The sequence below is a fragment of the Paramormyrops kingsleyae genome, chromosome 22 (assembly GCF_048594095.1).
Source record: "Paramormyrops kingsleyae isolate MSU_618 chromosome 22, PKINGS_0.4, whole genome shotgun sequence".
NCBI lineage: Eukaryota > Metazoa > Chordata > Actinopteri > Osteoglossiformes > Mormyridae > Paramormyrops > Paramormyrops kingsleyae.
The window spans coordinates 19,964,398-19,984,078 of NC_132818.1; the positions used below are offsets into that span (position 1 = coordinate 19,964,398).

General features: G+C 43.8%; 1 protein-coding gene across 1 annotated transcript; it reads right to left on the minus strand.

The window, feature by feature from the left end:
- Positions 1-5,312: 5,312 nt before the first annotated feature.
- Positions 5,313-19,494, minus strand: LOC111856071 (caveolae-associated protein 1-like). Its single transcript, XM_023835716.2, has 2 exons — positions 18,767-19,494; positions 5,313-6,952 (listed from the first exon to the last, which is right to left on the minus strand). The coding sequence occupies exons 1-2, from the start codon at positions 19,235-19,237 to the stop codon at positions 6,239-6,241; spliced, it is 1,185 nt and encodes a 394-aa protein (XP_023691484.2). The 5' UTR covers positions 19,238-19,494; the 3' UTR covers positions 5,313-6,238.
- Between the last annotated feature and the right edge of the window lie 187 nt (positions 19,495-19,681).

Consider the following 19,681-nt stretch of genomic DNA (forward strand, 5'->3'; position numbering starts at 1 on the left):
GATGCGCCATTCGCCCTGCTGCGGCTTGCGCGGCCGAGGGAGGAATACGCAGTATTAGAACGGAAAAGTGGGCTGGAAATCAACAGTATTACCGGCAGCCTTGACGTCAGTTTCAGTTAACTAAAATAAATGTGAAGTGCCCCAATGTCTCCCAGTTACTCTCAAATAAATTGGCAAGCATCAAGGAAGAGACGAACTGAAAGAAGCAGCTTTTCTGTTGTTTTGGTTTTTTTTTTCTTCCAAATTTCAGTCTTTATTTATTGTATCGGCCTTTGCTGTTTGGGACTCAGTCTTAATTTACTCGTCTGTCGTCATGTGTTTCCAAATGGTTTTTTAAAGGGATTGACAGTTTAGTACGTTGTGTAATCGGCATATATTTGTAATAAGTAACTTGGGTTGTTTGCTTTATCACCCCCTCCAATATAAAGTGAATGTGTTGCAAATTGTCCGCACGTGTGAATAATCTCCAGAACCCCCGCTGCAAGCATTATAAGAAGATGAATCAGTCACATTACTTGGATATCAGCTTTGCGAACCATAAGTGGAGTTCCCTAAATTGTGCGTTGTGTTCCTGTGACATTAACAATTATTCATTCGTTGTGCATATGAATAAAACCGATGAATTGTGCAATTTTACGTATTTATGCAATTTATGTATTTACCAGTTTTCAATTCTCATTCATATTAATTAATAGAGGAGCCAAAAATAATCAGTGACCCAGCAGTGAATCAGGTGGGCCAGTCCCAAAGGAAATCACACTACAGACTCAGCTACATTTTTTTAAAATCAGTTTTTAAATGACCCGTGGCGTTACCTAGACCAAATGAACAAAGAGAAAGACCTCTCCACAACACATTTCTTCCAGTTGATCTAACCACGCACACACATAGCCTACCTGCCAGATGAAATCGTTTAATCGTGCTGTATCGTTGTTAATGTTGAATGGATGGGCGATCTAAATGCGATCTGGGTGGATCTAGGCCCACCCAATCCACCACAATAGATGTTTCTACTTCATAAATGTAGAACTGAATCTTGCACGGATTGTATTGAGATGTTCTTTCTCATATCAGTTTAGTTTTTTAAGTATATTTTAAGTATTTTACTTTATATCATAAAACTTTATGTACATTTTAAAAGCAGATTATTTTCAGTAAATATACAGGTGTACTACCTGACTGTCAGTTGCTTTTGTTTTAATTTTCATAAAGCGCACAATTCTGTTCAGAAAACTGTTTCAATGTAGCATAAAGTAGATCAATGGAAACCCAGATAAAAGAAAAGCCGTTTCACTTGGAAAATATAGTGTGGCTTTTGGAAATGTTGTTGTCAGCACATTTAGACTTTCTCTTGGTTTAAGGGGGAATTCCACTAAAATCTGATGATTTCAAACATTTTGGTCGTGTGCACTATACACTATACGGGGGGTTGTTATGGACAGACTGTGCAGGGTTTGACTTTAGCTTAATGCATGTGGAGTTCACAGGTCCTGCTCTTCATTCTTCTTGTCGATTGCTTACAGATTACCGTTGTTTCCTCATGCTGACCAAAGACATGTTTTGCATGACTTCTTCCTAAAACGTATATGGCTTCATATATTATCATTCTTGGCTCCTGGACTTGCTGTTGTCCTGCAGTGCATATAGTAGATAGTAGCTATAGATGTACACACATACTCACCTGTATTCTAAAGCCTTTTTGGCTAAATTATAAACTAGTGAGATAAATGGCACAATGGCAGCCCACTGCAGGGCACACACGCTGTGGGCAATTTAGCGATGCCATTTAGCCTAGCAGCATGTTTTGGAATATTGGAAGGAAACTTAAGAAGCCAGATGAAGCAACGTTGGGAGTGAAACTGGGATTCAAACCCTCAGTGCTACTGGCAGTGGCCGCCGACTTATGTGTATATGGTTCAGACATGAAAACATAAAGGTAATAAAGCAAATCAAAGCACACTACTGCTTACAGGCAGATGTAACATATCACAGCGTAAATATCACCAGCTGCACTGGTATCTATAGCATGAGTTCCTGACTGGTAAAACGAAGGTGCAATTAGCAAATTATGCTTTGATATTGGCATGTGCAGTTAGCACCCCATCCTGAATTGTTCCCTGCCTTGAGCCAGTAGCTTCTGGGAGAGGCGCCAGACCCCCCCCCCCCCACACACACAACCCTGAATAGGACAGGCAGGTACAGAATATGGATGGATGGATCGATGGATGTATATTTTGTGATGCTATTTATATGTGTGCTTTCTTTCAGATCTCTGATGAGAAGGATGATTGAAAACTAAATATAACATATAACACTCAAAAGCCACAGCGACTTTATTTTTTTAAAAACTGGTTTTTAATATGTTTTTCAAATAATATGTATTAAAGCCTATTCACTCTTGAACTGAAACTCTTGCAATTCAGCATAATTTGCCCCTTTTCATGATGATTGTGATAAATTTGCACACTGCATGACAGACTTTCACACTATACATTACTATTACATTTACTAAGACAAAATATGGAGAAAGTTCCAGAGGTGGAAAGTTCAGGTTCAGAAAGTAGAAGTCCAGACCAAGATTTTGTTTCAACCAACCAGCTGAGCATAAACGATCTGGTTGAAGCAAAATCTTGGTCTGGATTTGTACTTTCTGAACCTGAACTTTCCCAATCTGGAACTTTATCCGTATTTTATCTTAGTAAGTAATGCACTGAGTATGGCAGTTCAGGTTCCACAAAGGATCGCTTTTATAGGCAAAATATATGGAATGTGTTCTATGATTGTGATCAGACATAGTAGTAATGGTTTGAACATGATAAATTCTAAATGAGAAATGGTGTAATGAGATGGCAATGATTTACAGAAAAATACTCTATGCACAGTAACTCAGCAGGTACTGTAGCACTGTGGCTTGATACCATCAGGAGTGTGTGTGTGTGTGGCCTGTAATGGGCTGGAATAGTATAAGTGAGTGTACCCTTGTTTTGTTCTGTGGTCTGCCTGGGTAGGCTCCAGCTGTGTCTGTTTTCTGGATTAACCTCCTGAGACCCAAGGAAAAAAGTGTCCTTCAGTTTTAGGTTAATTGTGATTTTCTATGTCTTTGGAGGAAATAAGACATCTTTTTTCAAATTTATTTTTATTTTTAATTTCACAGCATGTCCTCTTTAGTGTACAACCGCAATAAATATGTTTCCTTACATCAGTGAAAAGATAGATGCAAAAACAAAATGTCCACTACAATGGACATAAATGAATGGGTGGGGTCTCAGGAGGATAATTAACAGCCATGAAGCACAACGTCTCTTTGACATGTGGAAGATAATCTGGTGAAGAACAAATGAATGCGATATACCAAGATGGAAACTTTTGAGAATAAGATGAAGGAAATCATAAGCCTCAATGGACTGCAGCATTGTAGAAGGAATATATACGGAATACTCAATGTCACTGTAAGACTGGGCGGGTGGGAATTGTGGGTGTCCTACAGCAGAATGAATTCAGGCTACAAGCCCTTTCTCTCACTTCTCCCTTTTGATCACAAACACTAAAGAAGCAATACTCATGGAATAGTCATTGTCACAAAGAGTATAGAAGGAATACTCATTGAATACTCAGTATCATATTCCCTAAAGAAGAAATATTCATTGTCATAAACAGTAAAGAAGGAATACTTATGGAATATTCAGTGTCACGAACAGAGAAGGAATACTCATTGAATACTCAGTATCATACTCCCTAAAGAAGAAACGGTGATTTGTAGAAACACTACAGAATGAATACTTGAACCAGCTAGCCATACCATTGACAGACACATTCAGACAGTGGAAGTATAATTTGAGTTGCTTTTATTAAAATATCAGTTATTAGGCAGTGTGTGCTCATTGGGGTACAATCTCCCATCATCTGCTACATAATTTTCAGATAATACACTACTCAGTATGATGGGCAGAATTAATGTGTTTTGTTCCCTCTGGGATCAAAGTTTCCAAAATGAACAAAGAATGGACATGCATATATTTGTTACATATTATATCTTTAAAATTTCCTGATTTGAGGGATTGCATTTCTGTTTGCAGTGCATCTAGAAGTTAGGCTTGTTTTATGGTTGTTGGATAGATGATCATTATCGATTATAATTTATTAACCTTAGTCCAAATCCGGTAAATATATAGTTTAGATCAGGGGTCTCAAACTCCAGTCCTGGGGGGCCGGAGCCCTGTGTAGCTTAGTTCTTTCCCTGTTCCACCACAAATGATTCAGTTCAAGAGCTGTGTGGTAATTAGCACAAGGAGCTGAATCAGGTGTGTTAAACTAGGGGAAACCAAAAACTGTGTAGGGCTCCGGCCCCTCAGGACTGGAGTTTGAGACCCCTGGCTTAGATAAATGTATTGCTTGATTAATTACTTAATTTCTCAATTGTGAATTTACTTGCACATATGGGAAACTAAGGCTTCTGGTCTTTGTAAATGGGTAGATGACTAAACAGAACTCCCCAAAAGATTTCTGCTAGTTATAATGAAATAAGTAATTTTATCTATGAAGTAATTTTAAAGAATCATTAAAAAGTACTTGCTACTTGTTATCTATATCATATAAAATAAAAATATCCTTTATGTACTTTATAGGAAGTGTTGCAATGAGACAACCCCCCCCCTCCCACACACACACACAGCTGTTTTGTATGTGGTGTCTTTGCCAGGAAACACTTTATATGATTCAATCCTATTGATTTCCCTCCCAACTTCCCGTCAATGACAGGACGAGGAACTGAAATATTAAAAAAAGCATGTGTTGTTGGAATTTACAAGAAGCCAAGTGAGGTTAGGGTTACTGAGCGAATGATAAGGTGATAGTGTTCTTTAAAGCTTACGTCCGTTCTCACGGGATACAGCTACAGTGCACATGAGACGCTGGATGAGGCCCCACATCTGAACCCGAAAGTTTTTTCTCTTACTGTATATCTCGCTTGTCTCTCATAATTCCATTTCTGCTGTTGTGTGACAAACATACAGCTGCCCAGTACAGTCCATTCTCCGTATGCATACACAGTAAAGTGCAGCGTATACTCTGAAGGTTCATTAAAAGCTGCCTGTGTTGATTATGTATTGATTGATTATACAAGTAAACACTTGGTAGAAATAAAATCTATGTTTTGATATGCTACAGCAGAGCTTTTTGGGCCTGGGACACAAAATAATCACACACTTGTAATTATGTTGCATTATTTTGGCGCAAAAAAATCTCTTGTGGTTGACACTAATAATGTAAACCATATTTATTTTTTTAAGTGTGTTTAATGAAACAACACTAACTGCAGTTTTGTGGTATTTTTTTAATGTTTGGACAAAGAATTCGATAGAGAAAACAAGAAATAATATGTAAACATTTAAATTTGTGACTGGCTATTTAACATCTTGTGGTATCATTAATCTTTAAAAACCCAATTTGCAATTTTGTTTTTTTTCTAAAGGCGTTTCCATAAGATACTCCCATCTCCTTGAAGCTACAAAAAGCATCTCATCTCCACCTAGGCAATTAATCTTCATTGTATATCCACCACATGGTCACATGATCATATGCACTCATAGTAAACACACCAGCAGGGTAAAAAAAAAAAGGATCTCAATGACTCCATTTTCACTTCTTCGTCCTGTATGTAATGTAGTATGTCATCAACGGTACACAAATTAGTGCCCATTTTCCCCAAGTACCTCTCAATGGAAAAAACAGGCATTTCATAGGAGAACTGATGAAGCAGTAAATACTTCATGACTGAATTTCATTCATAATAATTTAATTGTGCTTTTAATTAGCAAATAGTCAATAAAATAAATATTGCTGACTAACTAAACCAGGAGAATTTATTCCGTATTTCCCTTATTCACGCACAATAATCTTATTGGGCTTATAGAATTCCCAAACTACAATATACCAACATACCTCCATATATTCCCCTTTAAAGTATGACACAAACAACAGCAGAAAGATAAGTATGATCAAGATACCCCCCAACCCCCCCCCCCCCCAAAAAAAAGAATCTGTCCTGAAAGAAGGGGAAAAGCCAAACACAGAATACTGTTAAAAAACAATAAGGATAAATAAATGAAATAGCTTTTTGTCGTAACGGGGATGTTAGGGTGGTTACGTTACAGGTAATGGGGAAACATAAGCTAACAGAAGCCTTCCTTAGAACCCCTACCCCCCCCCCCCCCCCCCACCCAAGTCACTGTCCCTTGCACTATTCAGTCTTCCTCCTGCTGTCACTCTTCACTGTAACCTGCTCCAAGTCCTCCTCTGCAAGCAGCAGGGGGGGCAGCTCCTCCCCACCCTCCTTCAGAAGCCCTTCCGTCTCGCGAACCGCCCCTCCCTCCTCTTCTCCAGCCTCCTCCTCCGGCTCCTCGTCCAGCTCCGAGCCCTGCACCTCCACTTCGCCCCCCCGGATCTTCTTCACGCGGAAGGTGAAGGGCGGCACTCTGTACACGGTCACCTTGGAGCGGGCGTAAATGGCATGGTCTGGCTTGAAGGACTTCTTCATCTTCTCCCGTGAGAATTTTAGCTTCTCCTTGCGTTCAGACCTGACCGACATCCGCGTGCTCAGTTTGTCCATCTTCTTCTGAAAGTTGTGCCTGGTCTTTTCTAGGTTCTCTCGGGTTCTCTGTCGGGTCATCTTCAGGTTCTCCTGAGTCTTCTGCCGAGTCTTCTCCATCTTCTCCTTGGAGAAGGCCTTCTTGATGTTGTCCATGCGCTGCAGGCCACTGCGCTTGATGCGCTGGGCTCGTGACTCCTCAATGATCTCCTCGATTTCCACCTCATCTTCAGGGGACAATCCACTGGGAGGCTCCTCTTCGTCTTCTTCTGCATCTATGTTCCCCTCAGCCCCTCCTTCATCTGCTACCTCCTGGCTCTTCTTGGTCTTAGAAAGTACTACCTGGGGGAGGGTCTCTGCCTCATCCTGTGAAAACATTTAAACGATAAAAAAAGAGGCATAACCCATCATTTAAATGTAAATATAAACCTACCTCTCTGAGGTAGCCGTTACAACTTGTGCAATGCTCCCTCTAGTGGACAGACTTAAACAACACAGTCATTTTTAAACTGGTATAAACTCTGGAAAGTCGAAGGCAATGAGTGTTGCAGTACATTATGCATAGAGTTACGCAAGCATATGGCAACCAAGATCAGGCACTTAGTCAGTACACTGATAAACGTCACTAACGCTATGACTGTGTTCAGTCTCAGCACTGTATTTGTGACTGTAAGGCAAAATGAATTAATGCTAGTGTTACGCAAAACAAAGATAATCAGAAACAATCATATTTAATGAATACTGCAACACACACACAACCATGCACACACAGATATATGTATGTATATATGCACTTTACATAACACACACATATATATGTACACACACACACACGTAGGGTAAACATATCCCTATAGGGACCGCTCATTCATTTCAATGGGAAAAATGCTAACGCTAACTATGACAACCTTAACCCCCACCCTGCCCTAACCACAACCATAAGTAACCTAACAAAATACAAGAGTTTTTGCATTTTTAGTTTTTTCATAGCAGTCACCGATTTTTATAAAATAGTGTTTTCCCTTATAGGGACCAGGAAACCGGTCCCCATAAGGGAAAAAAAACGGATATTTATCACGTTATGGGGACATTATGGGCACACACACACACACACACACACACACACACACAGACACACACGCACACACACACAGACACACACACACACACACACACACACACACACACAGACACACACACACACACACGCACACACACACAGACACACACACACACACACACAGACACACACACACACACACACAGACACACACACACACACACACACACAGACACACACACACACACAGACACACACACACACAGACACACACACACACACACACACAGACACACACACACACACACACAGACACACACACACACACAGACACACACACACACAGACACACACAAAATATGGGGGGGGGGAGGTGTCTGAATGAAGTCGGTATTGGAAAATCTGACTTCAACCGAGGCTGTAACATCACATTGAATTAATGTCTTTATTTAAAAATTAAACTAAATAAAAGACCTTAGTGCAGGGGTGGGCAATCTTACCCGCAAAGGGCCGGTGTGTATGCAGGTATTTGGGGTGACCTGTAGGTCAGCTGTTCAAACCCAGGTGTGAGGAATCTTCAGCCAATCAGTCCTCTAATTAGTCATCTAATTAGGGAGTTGCAGTGAAAACCCGCACACACACCGGTACTTTCTGGATAAGATTGCCCACTCCTGCTTTAGTGGGTGGTGTTGCAGGGGGCACAATAGCTCATTTGGGGGTGCATAGCTTGTGAATTAACCCCCCCCCCCAGCCTAATGACACCCCCCCTACATCTCAGTAAGCTCACTGCATATTCAGCGCCCGCCAGGCTCTCCCCCCCGACTGCAGGTCTTCCTGTCCTCCTCCAAACACACGTTTCCCAGCCCAGCCACAGACTGGCAGTTAGGCTAACTAGCGTCTCTATATCGTGGTGAGGGACTGGCTGCACATGTCTGGCTGTCCTGTGATACACTGGCTTTCCACTCAGGATGCACCCCCCCCCCCCTCTGCTCTGTGCTGCCTGCAATGGGGGGGGCGGTTCCCCCACCACCTCTGTTTGGTCAGATGGGTGTGCATATGGATGAATTTCCTTACAGATTACTTTTCTATTTTTGCCAGAGGTGGAAATTTCCGGTGCAGAAAGTAAAACTCCAGTCCAGGATTTTGTTTCAACCACCTATAAAGTATCACAAACACAGAGTACTGAACTGGTTGGCTGAAACAAAATCTTGGTCTGGATTTTTACTTTATGGACCCGAAATGTCCATCTCTGATTTTTGCACACTGCGTCATGCCATTATGTGTTTGGTAAAATTACTTTTTACTTTATTCTTAGTAATTCTGAGTTTATACTGATTACATTCATATATTAGGAAAAAGAAGCAGGTTGGAGACTCAGCCGTTTGCCTATTCCGTGGCCTGTGTATCTGTTGTCACATGATCATTGATAGTCAAGGGGATATTGCAAAAGGATGGGCATTTATAAGAATGACAATAATTACGTGGTAGCCAATAGTAAATGGCGTTATTGCAAAATAGTCTCGCGATGGCTAAGTAAAAGTCTCGTAGTAGAGACACGTAAAGTCTTGGGTGTTTCTCAATATCAAGGACACAAAGATTGTACTTGTATTCTTGGCAAGAGTGTTCTTGCTAACTTGGGATGCAATGAATCATGGGGTTATTCTTGTTTGGCAAGGACGCAGCAGATGCATATTTGTTAATTGGGGTGAGGTAAGAACGAGATTTAGGAGTTTTTACAGTCGTCTATACTTCTGATCTTGAGTATTGGGAACTTGTCTTCGGCAGTGGGAGATGACGTAAAACGCGTACGCGAGAACACAAGTACGGTCAAACACACATATTGATAAGGACTCCTTGTCTGGGTCTGGAAGTCTAGGAGATGTAAGAGGACACAAGTTGTCTGAAATGAGCTTGCTGCTTGCTCCATGTCTTTCCCCTCGTTCATCTGGGAGGGCTTTTTTCACATTATTGATTGTGGATGGGATCAGATAGAAATTACCGGTAGTTTTAGATTTTTTTTTTCCCATTTGAGGTTGAGAAACATGCTTAAGAGCACAAGTAATATGAGACGTGGCCAAAGACGAATTTCTTGTTTTTATGATATGAAAAGGAGAACAGCTGTCATTGATCCTAATGCATTAGCTTAACTTTTGTTTGAGCTAAAACTCTCTTGATCCCCCTTGTAGATAACCCCCCCACCCCATCTCATATCCTATCTCATATCTCATCATATCCATGATGTAGGTGCACCACACTAGGCCTGAGGTCCGTTCCGCCCCCACTGGCCCGGACGCAGCTTTTTGGGCATTCACGCGTCCTTCGCGGCGCCCGCGCCCGTCGACACGCCCGCGCCCCCGTCGACACGCCCGCGCCCGTCGACACGCCCGCGCCCGTCGACACGCCCGTCCTAATCTGGTGGCACAATTTGGCTGAGATTTGCCACCATTTATTTCTGCCCACTGCCTTTCCCTCTTTTTTATCTGGACACCAACCTCATCTGGGCAGCCCGCCACTTCCACATTCCCCTGTTGCCCCCCCCCCCCAGTACTCCTCAGCAATAGATATACTTGGTGTCTTATTGCCCAGCAACAAGCAATTTAAAAGAGGGGGCCACCAGCAACACAAAATTAGGAGAGAGGCCACATAGTACCATGGACAACATAGTGTAGTAGTGACACCCCATAGATGGGCCCCGATCTCTCACACCAAAGCTGCATCACACCAGGCCTCATATCAGCGCTACCTGGATTAATACCCTGCCTCTACTTCACAGGGCTGGGATCTGTCCTCACCTTGCACTTACTGACAAGGTTCCATGATAACTGTAACAATGGAACAGAGAAATGGACTTAAAGCCCACTTGGAGACAACACAGGTCCATAAATTGAATCAAGAATGAATATTGCATATATGGTGATAGATACAGTTGGACTAATTTGGTTTAGGCTAATTTGGTTTACATACAGATGGGCTAATTTGGGTTAGGGTAATTCAGTTTACATACAGATGGGCTAATTTGGGTTAGGGTAATTCGGTTTACATACAGATGGGCTAATTTGGGTTAGGGTAATTCAGTTTACATACAGATGGGCTAATTTGGGTTAGGGTAATTCAGTTTACATACAGATGGGCTAATTTGGGTTAGGGTAATTCGGTTTACATACAGATGGGCTAATTCAGTTTAGGTTCATTTGGTTTAAATAATTTAGGCTAATTCGATTTACGTTTTTAGTCTTAGGTTTTGATACCATGAGAACATAAGATATTTACAAACGAGAGGTCATTCCGGCCATCAAGCTTATTTGGGGAAAATTCACCTAATAGCTCAGAGTTGTTAAAATCTTATCTCTGATTTAAAGGAACCCAAGTTTTAGCTTGCATCATACTTTTCTTTGATATAACATTAAATAGTAATAAAAAAACACCTTTCTTCTGTGCTCATGTTTGGTGCAGAAAGCTGAGGCGAAGAGCTTTGCTTGTTTGACAGTTTCCATCTTCCAGCAGATGAGGGCTCGGGGACAAACTGGCGTTTATGGAATTTTTATAAACAGTGACGGGTCACTATGTTTGTGCTGGTGGAATAAAACACAGATGAGTCTCTGACTATATATAAGCATGCAGACGGTAACTCGCTGGTGTTAAATGAAAAGCTCTATATTCGGCTTGATGTACTTTGCTTAGCTACAATAACAATAAAAAAATCAATTATACCAGTTTACATTTATATATTGCCTTTCACAAATCCAAGGTCGCTGTACAGGGAGGGAAAAAATACATTTATGCAGTTCAAGAGGAGAAATGTTCATTAAATAGGAAAGTCTTTAAGTCAGATTTAAAAGTGGAGAATGAAGACCAGTCACAGGGAGATTAAAGAAGAGAAGTTTGGGGGCAAATGGCACTGAGAAGTGAGACCCAAAGTGAGAAGTAGGGTGTGAGGGACAAGGAGTAGATTACAGCTAGATGACCGGAGAGAGCGAGGGGGAAGAGTTAGGGGTCAGGAGATCGCTGAAGTAAGGGCGTGCAAGGCCATGTAGTGCCTTTACCTGGAGGAAGCGAAGGCCAGCCATTCTGCACCAGCATATTTACCACACAGTAGTGGTGGAGGCGCAGGAGAGAATTTATCAGTTAGATATAGGGGATGATTAGGAGGCCATATTTGAAAAGGGCAATTTTATGGCGCTTTTCCACTGCTGCCAGGAACGAAGCCATACTCGAGTCGTACCACAAACTGCTTTCCAGTTGCAAACTATGCAAGCCGTACCCGAGCCATACTGGGGCTGCTTACTAGGAGTGTGACTGGCTGTGTCACCACCATCTGATTGGTCGAAATGTACTGAGATACCGGTGATTTGTGTCAATATGCATGGATTACCTGAACGGAAAAAGGGCATATTCTATGAATTAGTCATGCACATCATAACGCACAGGAATCTTTTATGACTTCGGTTTAATGGCTTATCCAAAGGATGGCACCATTTTCACAGCACACTGTCCCAGTCACTGCACTGGGGCATAGGGATACACACATGATGGGATTCCCCTCTTGGTCACACCAACACTCTTCCACCAGCGACCCGGGTTTCCTCCCATCCAAGTACCATCCAGGCACAAACCTGCTCAGCTCCAGACAGATTCCTTAGTCTCAAAGGCAGGTGGCACAGATGCTGATTATTGCCGCAACAAAACCTCTCGAGGCGTCAGGGTCACGCGGGTAGCCCGGCCCCCTCGGGCTGGCACTGCGCAGCGCCAATGCTCTTAATGCTGCAGCACCATGGGATCCAGATGGGGGGTCGATGGGAACCAAAGACGCGAGACAGGAGTCGTCATGAGAAGGGGAGTGGGACGCTTACATGGGGCTGGGCATTGGGAAGGTCATGCTGACTAAATCAGACAGGAAGAGAAGCAAGAATTCTGGGAAAAGCGTAGGTACAGGAAGCCTGGATATCGGACACAGGTCAACATGTCCTCACACCGAGGGAACCCGCTAAACCAGTTAAATAAGACCGGCAATTACGAAAAGTCGAAACTACGATGAGGCGCAGCTGTCGGTATTCCAGTGAGCAACACGGACCGCGGGGTGTGGCCACGGTGCGGAATCGGGAGCCGAGCTCACACCATGGCTATTTATTCCCAGTGTCATTTCTCCCAGGCTAAACTGGGGGGGGTCTGTCGATGCCAGCTGGTTGGCATACAACTCAGTCACATCCTCTCACAGACTGAATGTTCTCCCACAATGCCTTTGTGTTAAAGAAATGCACTCTGTCCCCTGCTTTGTTCCTCTGGCCTCTGCAATAGGCTCCAGACCCCTGAAACCCTGAATAGGACAACAAGGTGTAGAAAATGGATGGATGGACGTCAAAGCACCATCTCAATAGTCAAAGTACATCTGATACCTACAGCTTTGCAGGCTACTCCTTGGATCCTTGCAAGCTACTAGGGACTTGTGGTTGGCGTGGCTAGATAATACAGTTAGCTAGTGATCTGACAATGCAGAGTGGAGCATGCTGATATATGCAGCAGTGTGATGGTGAGGGTCTGATTGTCATGATTGACTAGTAATGTCTGAACGATTGATCTATCGATCGACTTGGTGATGGCCAAGGAAGATATCAATCTTCAAAACGATTACCCAATACAGAAGCATGGGGGGGGGATCTATCCTAGGCAGCACAGGGCACAAGGTTGGGGAACATTCTGGACAGGATACCAGTCCATTACAGGGCACACATAAGCAATGGGCATTCTCCAGATGCCTATTTGTCTACCTTTATATCACTGGACTGTGAAAGGAACTAGAATAGCCAGAGGAAGACCCATTTGACAGGAGGTGCTTCCTACTCAACCACAATGTCACGCTACAGGAAAACATCACTATAACACCATGCCAAACCTCTTCCTTTATATTCTTCACAGGGATTGAGGTTTAGGCCTCAATAACATCCTCAATTACAACCAACAAGGAAATATTATCCCTTAGATCCCACGGGGGGGGGGGGGGGGGGGGGGCAAAAATTCTTGCGTAACACCTATCATTGACAGAAACAGCAGAGTAGATCTTCTTCAGCAGCAGAAGCAGCTACTGTGGGTAAACAGGAGGGTGAGACATTTAATTTCACATTTTAGAGCTTCAGCTGGTTATGTAATATATTGTAACATCATCAGCCACTATTTGCACTTCAGCCCTTTGTTATTATGGCACACAGACTGTGCAGGACAAACAGCACAAAGGCACGGCTTTGGGAGGCAGCGTCATGGAGACCAGGTGACTGTCGCTATGGCGAGTAGACTCAAGTGCACAGAGATGATCGTGGAACGCTCACACATTGTGGACCTGTTTGCTGCTCTTTCCTTCACCCTAATGACTCTGAGCGTTCCTGTGGCTGGATTTAGCAAATAATACTAAATCTTACATTTAGTGGTTCTGACTTTCAGGGCGCCACCTGGACGAAACAGAATAGGCCCATCAGAGCATATATCAGCCACTGTTGATTTCAAAGCTAATTAAAAATATATTCATTAAATGTGGTTATTTACACCTAGTATAAATGCTGTTTGGTTACCTACTTCCAGTTTATAACACCATATATACTATACCATAGACTCACGCTCTCCAGGTTACGTTGGTGTTACAATATTTCGACTTTACAATGAGTAAAAGTCCATTTGCAATTTTTTCAAACCCAATATCCCTATAATGTGCGATTCCACACACTAGCTCATCTGAGATGGTAAATAGCTGAGACCCGGTTGAAGATTTTATAGGAAAAATCTACACAGTAGATTATTAATTTGGGACCGGACCTCGCGTGTAAGTTAAGTTAGTGACAGCCAAGTGAACTATAATGACAACATGGTGACATCATCACATTTCTTTGGGAATAATTTGTAGCTACAGTAAATAAGATTAATAAAAATACAAATTTTTCTTTATTGACGATATATAATTTAGATCCGTAACTGCATCAGAATCAGCCTGCTACCTAAGGAGTCACTCCTTTTCAGTGGGCACCTAACTGGGCTGATTCCGCAGTGATCATCATACAATGGGTCCTACAATGACTATTGTACTAAATGTCCATATGACAGTGACAGGACATGTTTCAGAGCTGAGCATGGGGCATATAACCAGGGTTTCCCCGGTTCTGGCAAAATAAATTTCCATGATTTTCCAAAACTTTTCCAGTATCATAAGAAAATTTTCCAAAACCCACAAGTTTGTAAAACTAAAGTAGATAGAACAGTATTTGTATAAGGTAGTTAACTATTGACTTCCGCTCGTACATTTCCGTGTACGAACGAAGCGGGAAAAATGAACAAGGCTAGTTTCCAAAACTCTATCCAAGAATTCCAAAACTTATCCAGGGCCTGGAAAAATTATTTCAAAATTCCAAAACTTTTCCAGGATTTCCATGACCGCGGGTACCCTGCATAACGCCCCCAAAGCAGTGCAGTAATCACTCAAGCCAGTGATCACTGGAGCTAGCTGCACCTGCAGCTGCGAGCCGGTGACTTCACAGACACGAAGACATGTGTGCGCGTGTGGACTCTTGGTGAGCACTCAATCAACCTCTACTGCCGGGGGCCTGATTACGGAACTCAGTGAAAGAGGATACGCCAGGTATTTGCCGGCCCCATTTCAGTATGCGTCTTTAAACTCAAAAAAGCATTTCCGGTTTTAATGCAAGGTTTTTGTTTCCACCAGCTATGACAGCTGAGGCACTAGGGCTTGTAAATGCCATAAATACGGAATGAGCAGTGATTTACCTGTCCCGGTGTGGAGCGGGTTAGCTATGTTGCAATGCTTGGTGACTTGGTTGTGAGGTTGGACATTTCCCATGACAAGGGCTTTGGAAGGGGGAAGGAGTGCAGGGTCCTCTTGCTGACTTCCGCAAACCATTGAAATCTGTATTAATATAACCATTGGATACACAGTTTGGTCCAATCAACTGCTTCTAGGCTAGTAACGAGGGGTACAGTGCTGGCACCAAGCACCAAGATACGTGCATAACGGATATAAAAAATATAGCCTGATATTGCCAAAATGTTCCTGATATTGCCTTACACAAACAAAGGATTTTTTGTGAATAAATTTAGCACGCCATACATTTCGACCACCACTGATGTGGTTGCCCTTTCTCACAAGCCCTGGTTGATTGAATTGTGGGATTGAGTACCTTTCCGCTTGCCGGTCGCTGGTTCGACAGCTCTGCCATTTACCATCACCCGGAACCTTAACGCAGGTTTGGGAAAGGTAGTCCGGAAGATTGGATGGCTGGAGAACCCAAACTGAATTATGTACAAGAATTCCCACTAACCACAACAGGGAAAGCATAATGGTGTGTGGTATTTCACACAGCATCACATACTATACTATTTAAACCTATCTGTCGACGATGCGTCCCCCTCCCCCAGCACAAACACACACATGCGCTTTTGAAACATTATACCCAGACTATAAATCTTGTCTCCTGGCAGCGGCTAATACAGTCCGGTCTATTCCAGATTGCTCTCACGCGAAGTCGAAATCAAGTCAGACACAGCGCACACAGCTCAACGAGCCACATAAGGTCATGCGGAGAGGTTATTCACAAATGCCGCGATTTCGCCCACCTGCTAAAACACCACTCAGGGGCGGTGAGTGAAAGGAAAATGAACTTTAATCCCTCAGGCCCCGCCCCCTGAGCAGCATTCTAGTACGGCACTAGACCATGGTGTAAGAATGAGCAAACGGACACACATAGTGGAAGGTTCCAAGTGTGGGATGGGTGAGGGGGGGAGCTGGTGGACGGTGGCAGTCGAATTTGCAGTGAGAGGAGATGGGAGGCATGCCTAGAGCGTGAATCAGGCGGCTAACTTTACCCATGGCCTGCTACCCTCAGCACAGGGTGTGTGATGGAGCCCAGATGTCACTGGCTCGCTCTCACTTTGTCCACCCCCCCCCCCATGGACTCTGGCCTGGTGGTTTGTGAACAGAAGTGTGCAGTTAGTTTAAGTTGTGCAGGTACTTCGGAAAGTGGGGCTCACTCCTACCAATGGCTGTGAGCAAATAGGATGCTGTACCAGCCAGTGCGGAGGATGCAGTGCGGGCATGTGGGCAACTCAAAAACACGAAGAGGCACTGCAGCAGATCATGCACAATGAGTTCCATGTTTGTTCTTCTTCAGCTCATCAAAGAGTAGGTCAAGGGTCCGTCGCAAGATTGAAGATTGAGCAGATCGGGTCCAATTAGCAGGCGAACGGTTTGGAAGGGAGAGCAGGACCCCAGACCTAAATCTGGACTTGAACATGGGAGGTAAAGGGTGAGAGAGGGGCAACGGACGGCCTGTCGAGAGCTATTTAGGGAGCAAAGCCAAACTTGCGCTTTGCAGAATGCACCATCGACCAGCTGCTACGTCTACCTTTGACGGATGACCTGTGATTGTGGGCTGGTTGCTAAGTGAAAAAACAAATGCGTTTTCACCCCACGAGTCTTGTCCTGTCACCTTGGGATTTCAACATGAAATGTAAATTTGGAACCTCGCTCTTGGCTCACTTTGCCGAGACCCCAGATTTAACTCTTCCTGGTATCTCTCCTTCCCACCCCACTTGCTCGGTCTAATATTCACTGGGTTCCCTTGTGCTGGTTCCGAGCTGCGACAACAAGGCCCACAGCCGGACAATGAAACACGATGCCGCAGCCGAAGCATTGAAACGCTGAAACAGGATTCTGCGGTCTGAGGATGTCACGACTGCCTGCTTGCTTGGTGTCGTTTAACGCGACACTGATACAGGGCCTCGGCAATTAATAGAGAGGCTGAGCTGCCTGCAGCAGCGTGGGAATATCAGCTGGAGTCCGCCGACTCCCCCACACAGGAACCATCGGCTCAATAGCTAGAAATTGTGCTTAAAAATCTTATACCTCATCTTTACAAAACAGGAAGGAAATAGGAGGTTCCCCCCTTGGCTTGCCTTCTGATCACATATCCAGTGTACAGTGACGGTGACCCATAGCCACTCTTAGGAAGCACAGGGCACAAGGCAGGGGGACAATTTTTCCTGAATTTCCTAAACATAAGGACATATCCCAGATTACTCTGATTAATCTACCGGACGCAATGCATGTTGACTCTGATCAGACAGTCGACTATAATCGACATTTCGCTTGAGGCTAATTTGAGACCTTGTGGGCTGCCTGCTTTGCAGAGCCGCGGGGGGGTCTGCTGGTGTTTCGTGCGTTTTGGGGGCTCCCTGGTGCTAAACTGAAAGCCTCGGTCGGTCTGAGGCACCGAAAGGCTGTTTTGGGCGACAGCGAACCAGGCTGGAAACTGAACGTCAGCCCGCAAGCTTTTACACATCTCGGCACGCAAGGCTAAAAAAAGACCACGCCAGTGAGGACCGACGGTCCAGTGACTTTTCAGCTAAAAGAGCTTGCCTTCTAACTTTAAATTCCTTATGGAATTATTAGGAATGCTGTTATATTACACCTTCTTCCATTTTTTTACTAGCTGTAATCTAAATGTAAACTGATATGCGGAACAGAACTAATGATAGCATGTCTGTCAATATCTTAAAGAGGCCATTAGCCTGCACACAGATGCCGTAACACAAGATACAGTAGCTCTTTCTGAAGTATTTAATCTGTTTAAACTGATCTTCGAGCTTCAAGATTAAACTGATCTTTGATTCAAGATTATAGTCGGAATAATTACAAGTCCTTTTCTAGATGTAAAAACATCACTCAACGGCTGCATTTTATGATTGATAAGAGTTGCAAACAAACGACACAGTACTATTAGCAATTCTGTTTTCAGCAGCGGAGTAGCAGTCATGCAACACAGAATATCATTGTCCTTAACCTTTTTCATTTTTTTTTTTTAGAATCTAACATCTATATATAAGAAGCCTGCCGGCGATTCCCTTGGATGTATATCCAGTTACTGGTCACTGTAAAATAAAGTCTTGGTGTCTTTTTTACTAGCTGTGAAATGGAAAAGGTTTGTGAAGTACCTCTGTCTGCTCTGTGTTTGACTGTCAGGTGCATCACGGGAGAAGCTTTCAAACATTCACAGCCCATTGTCTCACCATGCTAGTCAAGCACCTGTGGGTGTCCTCCTGCCTTGAAACGCTTAGCTTTGCCTCACCTGGTAAATAAATACTTTGAAGTTTCTCCTCTTCAGCAGCTCACTCTCATTGCGCTCCAGCTTCTTGATCTGTCCTGCTTGCTTCTCCAGGTTGGAGCGCACCGTCTTGACATTGACGTTGACCTTGCGCACCTTCTCCAGCATCTTGTTGACAGTTTGGGTGGTGCCGTTGTGGCTCTTGGAGAGCTTGGCAAGCTCGCCCTGGATGCCCATCACTGCCCGTTCCATGCTCTGTTGCCTTGCCTCCAGTGCACCTTGGGTCTGCTGGATCTGGTCCACCACGCCGATAATCTTGTCCAGCAGCGTCAGCACCATCGTCCCATTAATCTGAGCATCACTCTCCTTCTCGACCTCAGCAACTCGCTCAGTCTCTGGAAGCTCTTTCACACTGGTCACCAAAACCACCTCGTCGTCATCTTCGGACACCTCGTTCAGATCTACCTGCTTCAGCTTTGTACTTGGTTCTGCCATTGCTGCCGATGGAAGGCAAAGTCTCAAGTCTCACTATTACCTCTTCCGTTGAGAGAAATCCCCTTTGCTCACAGACACTTTCTTCCTCACCCTCTAGTCAACTTCGTGTGTTGCCTTCTTCTGCCCCCAGGACACCAGCCAGCTCACGGGAACAGACGCCTCTCACAGTTTCAGCATATGTGCTGAATCTCAAATGCCACAGTTCCTTGTGAATGCACCCCGTCAAATTAGTCTGGAACTTCTCCTTTCCTCCCTCACAGTACTGGACCCCTCCCCTTTTCCCTCCCCTCTCCCATCCCAAGTGGGTGATTCCACCTAGTGGCGTAAAAAGCCCCCCAGCCCAAATGCCACCTCATGAGCCCTAGGGGCCATGGTTAAAATACTTCAAGCTAGGCTTACATTGAAGGAATGGCTTGATCTGGTGTTGGATTTTATGCATATAGT

Excerpts from the sequence above, each read along its gene's own strand:
- LOC111856071 (XM_023835716.2), bottom strand. The coding sequence starts at position 19,237 with ATGGCAGAACCAAGTACAAAGCTGAAGCAGGTAGATCTGAACGAGGTG. Across the intron at positions 6,953-18,766 it reads TCAAAGTATTTATTTACCAG|GATGAGGCAGAGACCCTCCC; the intron begins GTGAGGCAAAGC and ends ATGTTTTCACAG.